This window comes from Clarias gariepinus, chromosome 10, assembly GCF_024256425.1.
Source record: "Clarias gariepinus isolate MV-2021 ecotype Netherlands chromosome 10, CGAR_prim_01v2, whole genome shotgun sequence".
Taxonomy (NCBI): Eukaryota; Metazoa; Chordata; class Actinopteri; order Siluriformes; family Clariidae; genus Clarias; species Clarias gariepinus.
The window spans coordinates 5,210,341-5,225,824 of record NC_071109.1 but is presented as its reverse complement, the minus strand read 5'-3'; the positions used below and the strand labels follow the sequence as shown (position 1 = coordinate 5,225,824).

General features: G+C 38.3%; 1 protein-coding gene across 1 annotated transcript in view; it reads right to left on the bottom strand.

Moving 5' to 3' along the window:
* The window catches only part of col23a1a (collagen type XXIII alpha 1 chain a), a 138,823-nt gene that overhangs the window by 13,389 nt on the left and 109,950 nt on the right, over positions 1-15,484 (bottom strand). Inside the window, exons 6-11 of the mRNA XM_053505111.1 lie at positions 9,366-9,392; positions 7,768-7,794; positions 5,807-5,833; positions 5,046-5,072; positions 3,201-3,272; positions 1,202-1,318 (exon numbers count right to left, since the gene is read on the bottom strand). Of these exons, the coding sequence (XP_053361086.1) occupies positions 1,202-1,318; positions 3,201-3,272; positions 5,046-5,072; positions 5,807-5,833; positions 7,768-7,794; positions 9,366-9,392 (297 nt within the window). The remainder of the gene's footprint in view (positions 1-1,201; positions 1,319-3,200; positions 3,273-5,045; positions 5,073-5,806; positions 5,834-7,767; positions 7,795-9,365; positions 9,393-15,484) is intronic.

Below are 15,484 nucleotides of genomic sequence, written 5' to 3'. Positions count from 1 at the left end.
CGAAATTCTACTGCTGGGTTTTAAGGCGTCTGAGGGAGTATATATGGCAAAAAAAAATAAAACTGCTTATAAACAGAGCTAATCTCGAAAACTTTGTATTATGACAGAAAAGTTCACAGGACATCTGGTTTAAACTAGTTGTGCATCAGCACTGGGACACCACAAGATGTAACAAAAACTCACACGAGCGTGAGCATTTTACTTTCATTTCACTCTACAGATCAAGGGGGCAACATAACAAAGCAGTTCTTCACTTCCACTCCAACATCTGCGCTCAAGATGGATGAACAGAGGGCAAAGAGTCAGATTCTCTATTCACTTCATTCTTTCCTTCATCCATTTATTTGTCTATTAGTTCTCAGAACCAGCTGATGGGGGTGTGAATCTATGCATTTCGCCCCACAGCCATGAAAAAGCGACGCGTGTTGGTCCAAGTGGAGTCCAGACTTACACTCTGAGTATGTTGAAGAGAATTTACACGGCATATAAAAAGCATTGTTTTCGGGTTATACGAGTGAGTGCGGGCGTTTTTTTCTAACGAAACATCAGTGGATATAACGGTAATGCTGCAAACTTCTCATTTTAATACAACATGGGTAAAATCCCACGCTGTAAAAGCACACGTGTGACTCCATGATCTTAAAAAAATATGATTTCAATTATGACTACTTATGCACTGATGCTGTATTGTTATAAAAATATGCATCGGTTGCTTGTTTTTTATGAACGCTCCCAGAGCCTGGATTAGATGCAGATGTCAATCGTTCCTTTATAGTTGTGAGTCAACGACACTGCGGTTAAAGGGTAATAAAGGCTAAAGATAGCCACAGATTTAATTATATGCACCATCGCTTCAAGGACATGCAGCCATACTGTAGCCTCAGTTTAGCCACAAATGTCACTGTGTATAACATTTAATGTGAAATTATGAACATGTTAACTGTGTCTGCCTGTCATCTCTTATATAATCCCTAGTAATTAAGATAAAAAACCACTACAATATTAAATCCGTGCCCTTCGACTTATGAGATGATGGCTTGAAGACGTGGCCTTAAGTCATGAAATCACAGATGGCAGGAATGTTCTACCCAATCATAGCGCAGGAAGTACAGACAGTTGCTCCATGGGACTCTGCTAGTGTTTTTGCCTGGAACTGTGCTAGTCTCATTTCAGAGCCAGCTATAAGTGTAATATGTCTCACTTGTTCTCCAGGTGGACCCCGGGGTCCGTCTTTCCCAGTGTTCCCAGGAGGCCCTCTTGGTCCAGGGGGTCCAGGTGGGCCTGGAGGACCTGGTGGACCAGTCTGGCCTTGGTCACCCTGATGATGAGAGCAGAATAAACCGATGAATGACATAAGTTTTGGACAAATCAAAGTCCTTCGATATAGATGAGATTGTTTTACTTTTATATCCATTTGCAAATACATTTGTTTGTGAATGTGCAGTGAATAATATGCTGCAAGATAGAAGTAATGATCCACTAAAGTTACACACAGTAGGACTCTTTTATTCTTATTTTTAAATAAAATTGTGAAAACACCTTTGTACCCATGGCCATGCTGATTTAAGCTCAGATTTGACGGCAATGTGATTTTAAAATCGATAGCACAAATTATTAATTGTCTGGTTTGTCCCATCGCTTATGGGTTATGAAGTTATAAAAACTAATACAATTATTAAATAAGCATTGAAATCCTGTGTAACTTGTATAGTTGTTTGTATAAATGTCATGTCTTGTACAAAGCATTGATCTTTTTTAGTCTGCTCCACACTCCAGTCCAGTAGGTGGTGCTGTTGCACCAACTGCCCATAAATTTAAAAGAAGAAGACGTAAGGAAGTTGTGGAAGAAGCGAGCAGTTTGTATTTTCTTGCAAAAGTTGATGTATATTTTCAAGAAATTTGTTTATTTCAGACCATTTAACATTTTTAATGTAAAATTTACCTGAATGATTTTAAAACTGAGTCAATTCAAATCGACCAATAAATGCATAATCGAGCGCCATCATGATACATTTAAAAAAGTGGCATAAAAAGTGGAGCTGAAAATGACATATTTGTGACACAAAAGTAAAATTCACCTGATATGCATGGTATGTGCTAAATCTTCCAGTAACGCAGCTCAGACAATGTGGCATACTGGCTTCAATAAACACACATTAACTTGTTCTCTTTTCATAGGCTGCCATTACTTTTATCCCAAATGAATGGCTAGTACTCATTATAGATCTTTATTTATGGAATTGCTGTGGATTGCTCTCTTTCGAGAAATGGCTGTGTGTTTTGGGCAGTGTTGAGTGTCGTGTTACAAAGTAACGTCAGAGTACTTCGATTACTTTTTGATGTAACGAGTAATTTAACACGTTAGATCCACCATTAAGTACTCAGTTAATTAGTTACATTTTCAAAAATGTAATTCATTATTCAGATAATTTCTGTAATCCGTGAGCCAGACAGCAAACATTCCCAAGCCTTAGTGTGTGTGTGTGAAAATCGTCCTACAAGCCCCGCCCCCGATAACCCGTCCCCCTGCTGTTATACCCCTATCTCGTCTATGCGGTTGAGATAGCACGTAGGTGAGATAGGTGTATTAGTAGTTAACAGATTATGGGCCAAACTTCACTGAGTGATGATGGTAGAATAATTATAAAGGTCTTGACTAAACCAACATGCATGAGGAATCACAAAGGAGTTTTCATTTTCCGCAATGGAAAAGTACTCAAACTACTAGTTACTTTTATCAGAAAGTAACGCTGTAAGGTAACTGATTACTTTTTAATGAAAGTAATTTTGTAATGTAATTAGTTACTTTAAAAAGTAACATCCACCAGCACTGGTTATGGGTGTCTGTTACAGTTTGTGCACCAAGTCAGTGTGTGTGTAACTGAAATAAACATGTCTGAATTTACGCAAACTAAACAGTGATACTTATGATACTAATGGTTTTTTTTATTTTCCCAAACCAACTGGCTTTTGATAAGTAAATGCCGCTGCATATGATTTATGAGTAAATTTATTTCATAGAGTTTCATAAATGAGGCCCACTGTGTGCATACTTAGCTATTCATTCCGGCTAAATAGAAAAAAGAAAGAATTCAAGCCATGACCGCATGCATACCGTACAGACACATGCATGACGTTAACGTTAGAGAAGCGCAGCTCGGAGTGGTAAGTAAACAGGGCATGCCTTTCAGTCCTGCTACCTTCAGCATACGTCTCTGGAACGTGGGCTGCTCGGCAGAGATGAAGCCGTGATCATAGCGAGGAAAGACCATCTGCCAACACCGGGGACCAGAGTGAACAGATAGAGGATAGAGGAAGGAGAGGAGAGAAGAGCAGATAATCAGAACAGGAATGATCGTGTGTGGTTTAGAAGCGAGTGTAAAGCCTGGCCAGGGCGCCCGAGGAGCGGCGGGTGAGAGGAAATCGGGTGGCTCTCTTTCGGAAGCGGTTTAAAAGAGCACATGGACAGAAACAGAGGACGGACAAACCTTGATGGGTATCTGATTACTGTACAGGCCTGCGTGAGTGGCCTGGCCCTGGAGTGGAGACATGATGGACATCGTTACAGTCACTAATACAATACAGGCTTGAGCGGGATTGGTGATTAAATCATCCTGAACCCAAAATTCCTCCATTTCAGGTGTAAGGAAAGTACAGGAGTAATAATATTATCAGCTGTGTGGTCAGGAGCTGTCTGCTGGGAGTGGCTACTCCAAAACAACATTTGGCAGACGCCCTTATCCAGAGTGACTTACAGTTTTATCTCATTATTTATCTGAGCAGTTGAGGGCTAAGTGTCGTGCTCAAGGGCCCGACACGGGCAACTTGATAGTGCCGGGGATTGAACCAGGAACCTTCTGAATCACAGTCTAATACCTTACCTACTGACCTACCCCTGCCCCTAAAAAAGCTAAATAAAGGACATTAAATATCCATCCCTAACCCCCACGAGAGAGTGCAGCTTAGGAGAGGAACAAAACAAAGACTGAATGATTTCACACTTGGATTTTGGTCTTTTTTCTTTGTTTTTTAGATGCCAAAATATTTTTTATCATTACCATATTAATATATTTCATAGGCATCTCTAATAAATATGGTTAACTTACAATATGTTAATCAGAAAGCAAAATATTGGCATGATTGAATTCAACAGTCACAAACTTAAATCAAGGGGAAAAGGGGCTTGTCTCGTCTTCCTTTTTTAAAAATAATAATAATAAGATGCCTTTTTTGGACGGCTGAGTGATAATGTACTTTGCATGCTCTGATATTTCACTTGGTAACATAATACAATTGGTATGAAAATCATTGCATGGCTAAGTAAGGATGATTATACCAGTGTATTCCTTACAACTCCAAGAAATTTAGAAAACTTTTACATACCCAGACTTTAGAGTTAGTTCTCTGAAGACTGGACACGTGAGGGACATATGGAAGAGGATTAAGGCCACCATTAAAAAAAAAAAACAGTTTGAGTTCTGTTTAAACTCAACTTAAAAAACTCAAAATTTTGAATTTTCTTCTTTAAAATTTCTACTTTGATCTCAAAATTCTGACTTTACACCCAAAACTTTCTGAAATCTGACTCAGAATTAACTTTTTTTCCCTTTAGAATTCTAATGATAATATTAAAATTCTGACTTTAAAGTGAGTATTTCTGAGTATAAAAGTATAACTTTTTTTTGTAGTATTCTTTTGACTTTTTCTCAGAATTTTAACTTTAATATTGTAAATCTGACTTCTTTTTCTCAGAATTCTGAATTTTTTTAATGGTGGTCCCAATCCTCTTCAATAAGGAAATGTATATATTTCGTGCTATTCAAATAATCATTATGATTGCAAAATGACAACTTTAAATAAACTTGTACTGTTATTCATTTTCAGTTTTTATCTTTTTAACTTCTTTAATAACACATACAAACAGAACTTTTCTTTGGAAGACAAGATAATTTTCCTCTTAGAGATTAACTGTAGTATTTAATGATAATGAGACATAATTAAATATTGAATTCTGATAATGTTTACCAAGAAGATTAAGAACTTACCCGTGGCCCAATCTCTCCCTGGTCACCCTACAGACAAAAAAAAAAGACAGAAAATGTAGTGATTATGATTCTCTGCTGTGTTTGTATGTCATTTTAACCTCCAGCTCATCATTATAATGTCCTGACTTCCACTAAAACAAGGAAACATGGCGATTAATGAGAAAGGAAATTTGTGCCGTGGAGCAAGGGAGACGCTGATTAAGGGCAAACTCCTGTGGCTTTTTCCAGAGATAATCAACAGGAATATTCCAAGCCTTGTTTTTTGTTTATTGCATTTTTTTTAAGATGTGGTCTGACGCTTGGCGTTCTCGTGTCCGTGTGCACGCAGGGCAGCAGAGAGGAACTGCGCCGCTCGCTGCTAGACAATTTGGAAAAACATGTGGTTGCCGTGAAGCGCGAGAGACAATTACCTTTCGGCACGACAAAGTAACATGTAGGTGAGGTTTAAGCCTGTGCCTTATTCTGTATGGAGGATGCTATCAGAACGTTCAGTAAAACATTTGCAACGTCCTAATTAGTTTTACAAAACAGCGTTTCTTAAATAGTATAAAAACACCTAACAATATTATTGGAACCTTTCTTACAAAAACTAGCATTATAATGAACTAGTGCTCCAACAGCCAAGTTATAGCAAAGGGACGCTCACACATTTAATAGAAATCCAAGCTTAATATAGAACTTTCGCAGAACCTAAAGGTCAGAAAAAACTAATATTTAGAAACTGTTAGCTGGGAATAAAAATAATCTAAGTGATTGTTTACCTTATCTCCTTTTTGTCCAGGTGGCCCCTGAGGACAGACAGGGAAGAACACACATGAAAAGGTAAATAATTTTTTTAAATTATTTTAATATGTATATTCCTATTTTGTAATAATCGCAGTTCAATAAACCAAAATAATTAGGCAGATATTAAATAATTTGGTGCTTTACGATCAGAGTCAGAGTAAAACCAAAAAGAAAAATGGGATTATTAATAATCAGGGTCAGAATCAGGAGAGTCATATCACCTATAAATGTATATCATATAAATGGGATTAGAATCAGAATAGAAATGTGGAACAGAATTAAAAAAAAAGGATGAGGGGGAAAAAAAGAAATTAAAATGGGAATGAAACTAAACCACTTCTGGTTTAAAAGGGTGTACTTGAGTAATAACACTGTATATTTAGTTTCAAACTCAAAATCAAACTTAAAATAAAAATGAGACTGAATATAAAAATGAAGAACAATGAAGAACAATGAAAATAAGACTAAGAATCAGAGTAAGAAAGAGAAGAAGAATAGGAATCGAGAGTAGAGTCAGAATCAGGACAAGTGTCAGAATCAAAATCAGCGTCAAAATAAACAGAATCATTTTGTTCTGATTGTGTTCCTCATTTCCATTTGGATTTAAACATGATCCTTTCAATCAGACAGGAATCAGAGTCAACTTGAGTCAGAATCAGATCCAGAAAAACACAATCAGAGTAAAAATGAGAAAAAGAATCAAAATGAGAATGAAGGTTGAGAATGACGACTTGGCTTCTAAATTCCACTTCAATTCTATTTTATTTTATTAATTTATTTTATTACAGTATTTGTATATAATATAAAAAAATTACCTATTTCCATACTTTAATTCTTATTAAAAACTTTTCTTATTTTTTCTTATTCTTATTTTAAGTTTATTGGTGGTCGTATAAGCATTTCACTTCATATCATACTGTGTATGGCAGTGTATATGACAAAGACAATTTGAATTTGAATCATAATCACAAGACGAATCTGAATCACAGAGTCATAATCAGAATAGGACTGAAAAACAATAATCAGAATAAGAGTAAAATTAACAAGAAGAATGAGAATAAGAATCAGATTGAGAATCTCAAAGTCAGAATAATCCTATCAGATTTATAATTAGTGTACTATCAAGCTTTTCTGATTTCTCCTTTGATATCTTTACAACCTTTGTGGCGGTACCACGGGTACCACAGGTACAATTTAAGTACAGGGCATTAGTTTCCCAGGGCAGTTTAGTGTACCCAGAGGACTGGGAATAAACTCATGTCCAACCCGGGGAACCTGGAGCTGTGTAAATACTCTGAGCAGCTGCAGAGGAAACCAGGACATGCAAAGCTACAGATGAGAAGAAGATGAACTTCAGTCGACTTCCTCAGTACTCAGACACTGTGCTGTGATGTAATCCCAAACCTACAGTGCACCCAACACCCCAAGTGTTAATAAGATTCATGTTGATCTTAACTGATTGTAATTTTTCATTCTACAAAACCCGAAACAAGCTGACATCTCTTTCAAGCAATAAGCGACAGATTAATAGTGTTTGGATGAGCAGAAGTAGTTTATACTGCTATTTATTTCTCTTGGAAATGACACTGCAGGAATTAAGACAAAAAATGTGTTTCTTTACTGTGTAATCCATTATTTCCCTCCCAGGTTGTTTTTAGCTGGATGCAAATAAGGACTACTATTTAGCTGAGAAATAGTGGGTGAAGAAAGGCATGTTGTAAAGACAGACATGTTGTATAGACAGACGTCTCCACAAAAGGGAAAAAAACACAGTCCTTCATTTACACAGTATGGGGTAACAGCTACCAGATGGGAGTAGAGACAGTGTACAGTAAATTCACCTTTGACTTAGATAAAGTTTCAAAATCAAGTGCTGGCATGAGATAATGTATAGCTCACATCTTAAATACAGAAACGGGGAAAAAAAACAACATACCTGACTTCCTTTTTGCCCAGGAGGACCCTTTGGAGAAATACAAGATATAGATAAAGAAAAGCAAAAACAAATGTGAAGTCCAATACTGAATATTTTATATCCGTTATTTACCCCGAAGGGCAAAAATATCAATTGTAGCTAAACTGAAGCGACATGCAACGTAAGTTCCCAAAGAAATTTTGCTATGGTACAGTATGTACTATGCCGCACGGTGGCTTAGTGGTTAGTACTGTCGCCTTGCACCTCATGGTCCTGAGTTCAATTCCAGCATTGAGTCTGTGTGCATAGAGATTGCATGTTCTTCCTGTAATTTTGGGGGTTCTCTGGTTTCCTCCCACAGTCAGAAAACCTGCAGACTACGCCTATTGCCATTTCCAAATTGCCTGTAGTGTGTTCATTTTGACCGCAGAGCCTACCACGGTCGTAAAAGTGGGAATAAATTCAATGGTCACAACTGACCTCTAGGGTTCTTAGTTGGACTACAGAGGTTCCTGGATGGATGGTATTTATAGTTTATTATGATAAACTATTGTATGTACCATAATTATTGTCATGGAACTTCAGACATTAACATAGCAGGCACCATGGGACTTTATTGGGTACAGTGGTAGTACTATGGTGTGTACCACAATACTTTTGTAAATACCATGGTACTTATCGGGGACCACAGTGGCAACCAAAGTTCAACAGGTATCTAATGTGGTATGTTTGTACATACTCTAATGTGTTAGATACAGTATGTTAGTACATACAGTACTGCTGGGATCTAGTACAGGCAGTACCATATACTGTAAGACACCTGGTAGCCACTGTGATACCCAATAAGTTCCATGGTTTTCAGCAAAGTATTGTGTACTGATCTTTGGAGGGCCAGGGCCAGTGCTAGTACAGATTGGATTGCATTTGGTCAGATACAACAAGTTTAATACATGGTGCAATGGTACTATAATATATAAATATTACCATTATGGTATTATATTACCATGTTTCGATATTTAAATAAAAATAAATTGATAAAATACATTCTTATATCTGTGTGGAAATTGTTTTTGTCAATAGAAAAAAAACATGTTAAGCTATCAGTTAGCATGCAAGGCAGGATTTCAGTCAAAACTTTGCAGAACGTAAACATTTCTTATCCCCAAAGTTGTATATAAGATTCCGGAAATTATTGTTGTGGGTTTTATATTCTTATTATTGCGCTTTTTTGGCCCGAACACAGAATCCTGACCTCAACCCCATCGAGCACCTTTGAGATGAACTGGATTGCGAGACGGGCCTTCTCGTCTGACATCAGTGCCTGACCTCATAAATACTCTACGGAATGAATGGGCATGAATTCCCACAGAAATCTTGTGGACAGCCTTCCCAGAAGAGTGAAATCTATTATAGCTGCAGAAGGAGGAACCAACTGGAGTATATTGATTTGGATACAATGTCATGGCCAAATATCTTTGTCCATATAGTCTATCTTAAACATACTTCAATTACATACATTGATGCAAATATGCATCATCCCCGTCTTTTCATATTTCCACACACTCACACACAATCACAAGCCGTCCTGCTGTCACTCAAAGCCGAATACAGATACTCACAGGTTTTCCGTCCAAGCCGAGAGGCCCCTGTGTGCAGAAAAGGCAGAAGAAGAGAAATGAGCGGTTAGGCACTGCGGCTTCGCAAAAATACAGGGCAATAAAAAACAGAGTGCAGATAGAGCTACAGAACAACAGAAGGTGGAGGATAATACATCACAGGCATGAGAGATGATAAAGTAGAGTAAAGGTGTTTGCACAGCGTAAGTGCAGCTTGATATCACTTAAACAAATGCTCTTGGTTGTTTTAGTTGGAACTCTGTTTAAATAGTAAAATAATTTTAGTAGGGTTCAACCCCTTAGGCATGCTAGATGGAACCTTTTAGTTATAGCGTACCAGTAAGCTGACCATAAAGACCAATTTATTTCATATGCCTCAAGCATTTTTAGGGACATGTGCGATGACTGGAAGCCTAACTAAAAATATATTAGTGTCAAACTGGCAGCACTGTGGCCTTGAACCTCCAGGGTTTAAATCTCGTCTCTGGTGTGTGTGTGTTTGGAGTTTGCACACACACATATCTTCCTATAATTGGTGGGTTTCTTGTGCCCTGCGATAGCTTCCTTGTGTCGTGAGGCACCCTGGCACTAGAGTTTGAATCCTGTTGGTGCCAGATGACTAAAGCTAAATTGCCAGTGCTCTCCAGGTGGGACGAGCATTCTCTCTGTCTCTATCTTTCCTGTCAATCACAGAGACACACAAGCGGTGCACCATGTACTTCTCTAAAGATCACCAGGTCTTCAAGAAGATGAGGCCATGTTGAAAACAAGAACAAATAAAAGCAAGACCAAGTCCAGAGTTAGACCAAAAAACATTAAATCTTTTTCTAAGCCAGGCTTTCACTTCACCTACTTTGCTTCATTGGAACCAAGACCATGTTTAATGAAACAAATGCCCAAGACCAAGACAAAACCAATTACAAATTCCGGTAAATCCAAGACAGATTCAAGTCAATGCAAAACACATCTCAAGACCAGACCTGCAGTTTGGATGAAGTGAGCTCCACATGTCCAGAGCTCTAATTCACCTCACAAGCTTAAAAACAGCTTTAATACTTCACCGAATGTACCAGATTCCAGAAAAACCCTACAAATGTTTAAAAAAAAATACATAAAATAAACCATGACTCTTTGAAATGTTGGGGTACTTCTTCTGTAACCTACATTGGAAAGGAATTTATAAATTTCAGTGGAGAAGTACTTTAAAAGCTCCATGAGACATGATGCTAGAGATAGTGAAGTGTCTGAAGAAGCTTAGCAGAGATGTCCTTTGACTTGTGTGACCTGTATATATACAGTATATTTATAGTATATACAGTATATTTATATTTCTTAGTCCCTTGAGGTAGAAACCAGGACCAGAAGTGGGAAAAGCCAGATCTAGAATCAGACCATAAATCCCATTTCATGGGTCAAGTGTTTGAATGTGGGGTAAGATGTGGTACTGCTGAGAAGATGTGGTATAGGAAGCTATAAAGTTATTGTTCATATAATGATATGGGGAGGAAAAAATCTCACATGGCACAGAGTCGTATAAAATGTTACTTCTGGTTTTAGTTGCACAAAACCCCTGAGTGATGCCTACAGATTAGAAGTAGGTCATGAGGACGGAGAGGTTTTGTATTGAATGTGGATGCGTAAATGTGGTTTAAACATGTTTGCTCGGTGTCAGGTCCATCTGGGAACATTTAAGTTGCCTGATTTCCCTGGTGGCTATTCATGATGAGCGGCCTTAGTACGCACATTGAGGTCACGCTGGTCTTTCCTAAACAAAGACAAATGAATCTTAACCTCAGAATTGCAGATTGATTTATGATGTCTGACACAACCTGACCTGCCAGAGGTCCGCTAAGCTGGGAGGAAGGGGAGGGGGGGGGGTGTGCTACTGTTGTGGCCTGGTTTGGAATTATTTCAACCCGGATGCAGGTTAACTAAATTACATTTTTTTATCCTGATAAAGAATTTCGAAATGTTTATTCATGGCATTAATAGTAGTAGGTTTCCCCTGATAAAGAAAACCAAGCATGTTTATTTTCGGAAGTGACTAATGACCTATGCCCATGCAAAATATATGGTTACGAAGTGATTCATGATTCAAAGGGATGCAGCACCAATCCCAAGCCCGGATTAACTGTAAGGATTGCGTCAGGAAGGGCATCCGGCGTAAAACCTGTGCCAAGCTTTGCCGGGAGCAGCCGAAAGACCAACAACAACAATTCATAACCATATATTTTGTTGGGGAACGATACTTGTACATCTATTTTAAATTCCTTCAGTTGACCACATTAAACATTTCTGCTCCTCACTCCTCGTCTATACCACTTGTATTTAGGGTCTCGGGGGCCTGGAGCCTATCCTACAGTAGGAGTCTTAGGGCACGAGGCGCAGTACACCCTGGACAGCGTGCCAATCCATCACAGGGCACACACACTCACACGCTCATTCACACACTATGGAAATTTTTGGGAGCGCCACTTAACCCAATCCAAAGGAAACCAGAGAACCCGGAGGAAACCCACCAAGCATGGGGAGAACATGCAGACTCCATGCACACAGACCTAAGGCAAGAATCAAACCCCCACCCTGGAGGTGCAAGGTGACGGTGCTAACCACTACACTACCGTGGGGCCTCATCTTTGGCAATCAGACTTGTAAAATTGGACGTCAACATTTTTTAAGCAATTGATTCAAATACTGTATAACACAAAGTCTGTATTATAAGTAATGCAACAGTGGGCACAGCTTTTTTATGCACACATTTGCACTACTTTCAGTACTTAGTAAAACTACAAAGTAACTGATTGCCAATTATGGCACTTTAACAAATCGACCAAGCTATAGTACGTAGCTACAAAACTAGCTAGATATCAGTGTACATCCTACTTGCTAATTACATTTTGAAAGACTATCTTTAATCAGAAATCATGATTTCTGGAAGCATGGGGCAAAGGGATAATATTTCAGCATTGCCGGAATAATCTAAAGCTTATGAAACCCAGACTTTAACCCTCAGAAGCACTTGCCTACTAAATTTCCTTGATAATACCAGTGTTTCCCAATCCTAGTGTTGGAGGCCCAGAGGGTTTATAAATTTCCTGATCTATCTCAGATAATTATCGAACTGTCTAAAAGTTGGATGCAGCATGTAATAATGAAACTAATGCATTAGAAAAAAAATTGCATTAACCCCCTAATGCAAGTTCCTCCCATTAAATACAGTGATAGCTATCAGTATTGAAGTGCATAGTGTATTACTTACTGAAACCACAATCATGAATTTGAGACATCGTGGTAAACCACTTCCCTAAATTGTTTAATGCGTTAAAGAATGGAGTCGTGGCAAACCTGGGGTCAAGCTCCAAGTGTGGCTTTGTTCTTTCTATTGTTTGTCAGTCATGTGACTCCATTATTTTTGAACATTCCTGATTTCCACAGATAAGATCTTTCTACATCCCAAACCATATTACCTTTGAAAAAAGAATTAAGAAATAAATAATCTCTGTCTAAAACCCTCTGATTTACCACACATGTTCTAAGGAGTATAAAACTGACAACAACAACAAAAAACTGGGTTCAACTTCCCAATAAAACCTCATGAGGCGAGTTGAGAAAACAATAATTGCTTTTCTGTCTCCTGTCCTGCATTAGCTCTATTTTTTTTCCCTTGTCGTAAATTACAAATTCGACCCAGGGAAGGGTTTGGGACTCCAAGCATTCCAGCTGAAACTGGTCTCTGTGAAAGCCTCGGGAGAACAGGATTGGGAAACTGATTACACCGAGAGCGCGACCCTGCCTTCAGCACGACTCTGTACTTCCACTCATCCTCGCTGTTTCGAATCTTTTAATCTAAACTGTGGGCCAAAAGTATGGAAGCAGGCAATGATTTGTTGATAGCCAGCAACCAGTGCAGATATTTTTATTGACGTCTAATCATGTGGAACTTGGGGAAATATTCTGGGCACCATGGTCACCATATCTGTACCAATCAAGCTCTTGGGATGTACTTGACCGTTCGTTGAGACGTGTTTTACTCTCGAGTCAACCCCACTATTGGGGTTACTAGCAGTTTGAGGTTAAAAAATGTGTTAGGTTGTAGATTTGATCCTACACCATACGTTGTCAGGAGGATTGTTTAAAACTAGGAAAGTGTATAATTAAATTTGCACCATAGACACTTAGCAGTGTGTAACATCACTGTAGATTGGGAAATGGCAGCACTAACTGATCCAGTATATTTCACTATACCCAAATAAATAGAAACATAACCTGATACTGAATGTTACACCAGGTGTTCATTTTCTCCTTAACTTGGTTTTGGCCAAATCCCATCCACCAAGCTGATCAAGTTACAGATAACAACCAGGGAGGGCTGAAGATGGTGAACATGTACTCTCGCCAAGGTATGTGAAGCCAACCGAGCATCTTTTCGACTGTAACAAACTCTGAAGGATGCGCTATCCATCCTGTTCACCCTAGACTGCATGGGCAATGTCGTTCTTACATTACTGAACATGGTTACCTGTCACATCATTGAGGTCCTAACTCATAGTCTCTGGCATGATAGTGCACACTCTTTCCTTTTGTTGCACCAATCAGGTACTCCAAAGTCTGTTTTAATGTGCAATGTTTACTTCAAGTTAAATATATTGTGGCTTCTGAAAGTATTAAAAAACTTGTAGATTAGGTTTACAGATGAAAATCATTTTTCACTGAAATAGGCATAAAATTTGTTGTACCAGAGCACAAGAAGCAGACCAGAACAAATTCATAGTTCAATTTACAAATTAGCAAGCTGGGGGCCAGAGGAAGCTCAGTGGTTAAGGCATTGGACCATAGTTCAGAAGGTCCCAGGTTCAACCGCCATGACCACCACTGTTGAGCAAGGCCCTTAACCCTCAACTGCTCAGAAGTATAATGAGATAAAAATGTACAGTAAGTTGCTCTGGATAAGAGTGTCTACTAAATGTAAACAAGCAATAGATCAATGCTTTATGGTAAAGCACAATCCTTTTTGATTTTGTTCAAAATATAAAGATATATAGTAAATGGTTACACATAACTAGAAGTGTCAGACCGAAATTCTACACCATGCTTGTTCAGACTTCACACCCTGACTTGCAGTAAAACTTACATGCAGCTGGTGCACCTGACCCCTGCTCTACTGACGGAGGCCTGGAAAATTAACGCCTCGAAGCAAGACCCTTAACCGCTCAAGTGCTCCAAGAGCGTACATCATGCCTGACGATCATGTGGTGTAACCCCTACTCCGGTCCAAACTTGGTATTTGTGAAATCTGGCTGTACTTTCTTTCTGTAATAAATATTTATGGAGTTTTAAGACAAACAAAAAGCAGAATCTGCAACCAATGTGAGAGCGCTGGTAATGAATGATGTCATTGGCATAAACAAAATGTTTTTTAAAGTTACTTTATGTTCCATCTTTCCTTCTTATTCTTTGAAGTGTCTCACATGAGTTTTACAATGTCTTGTGATGAGTGATGTAATTAAGGATCTGATTACTAAAAAAATGATTGATGTGCCAGATTGATAAGACACACCCACTTTGGATATTTACACTGCTGTCCTGCTATTCTTTATTTAGTTTTTCTTTTTTTTCCCTAGCAATTTGGTTGGCGCCATCTTGGAATAACGTTCTTGATTCTCAGCTTTTGAGAAACTCTATATTTATGGAATTGGGACGAAATTTGACAACCGTTTAACTGGATTTTTTCTATTTGTAGAGTGGAAATGAAACTAAGTTTAGGATTCCCTGGACAACTAGACTAATGCCAAACTTATTAATACGTACAAACTCTGTAATTGCAAACTTTGGGCCTTTTTCACATGCTTAATCCATACAATTGGATTCAATCTTTAATTATGTGGATACACTTGAAATTTTGTTGAAAGCATCTCATACAACAAAGATGAACACATCAATGCTAAGGTTGCCTCAATCTGTCGCGTTACACATTTGAAAACAATAACCGGTTAAGAATAACCGTAATGAAACTGTACACGCTTACATATATTTAAATAAATAAGCAAAATTAAGCCAAAAATTCTTGGTTTCTTGGTACCATGAAACAGGGGATGTGGTGACCAGAGAGTGGAATATTTAAA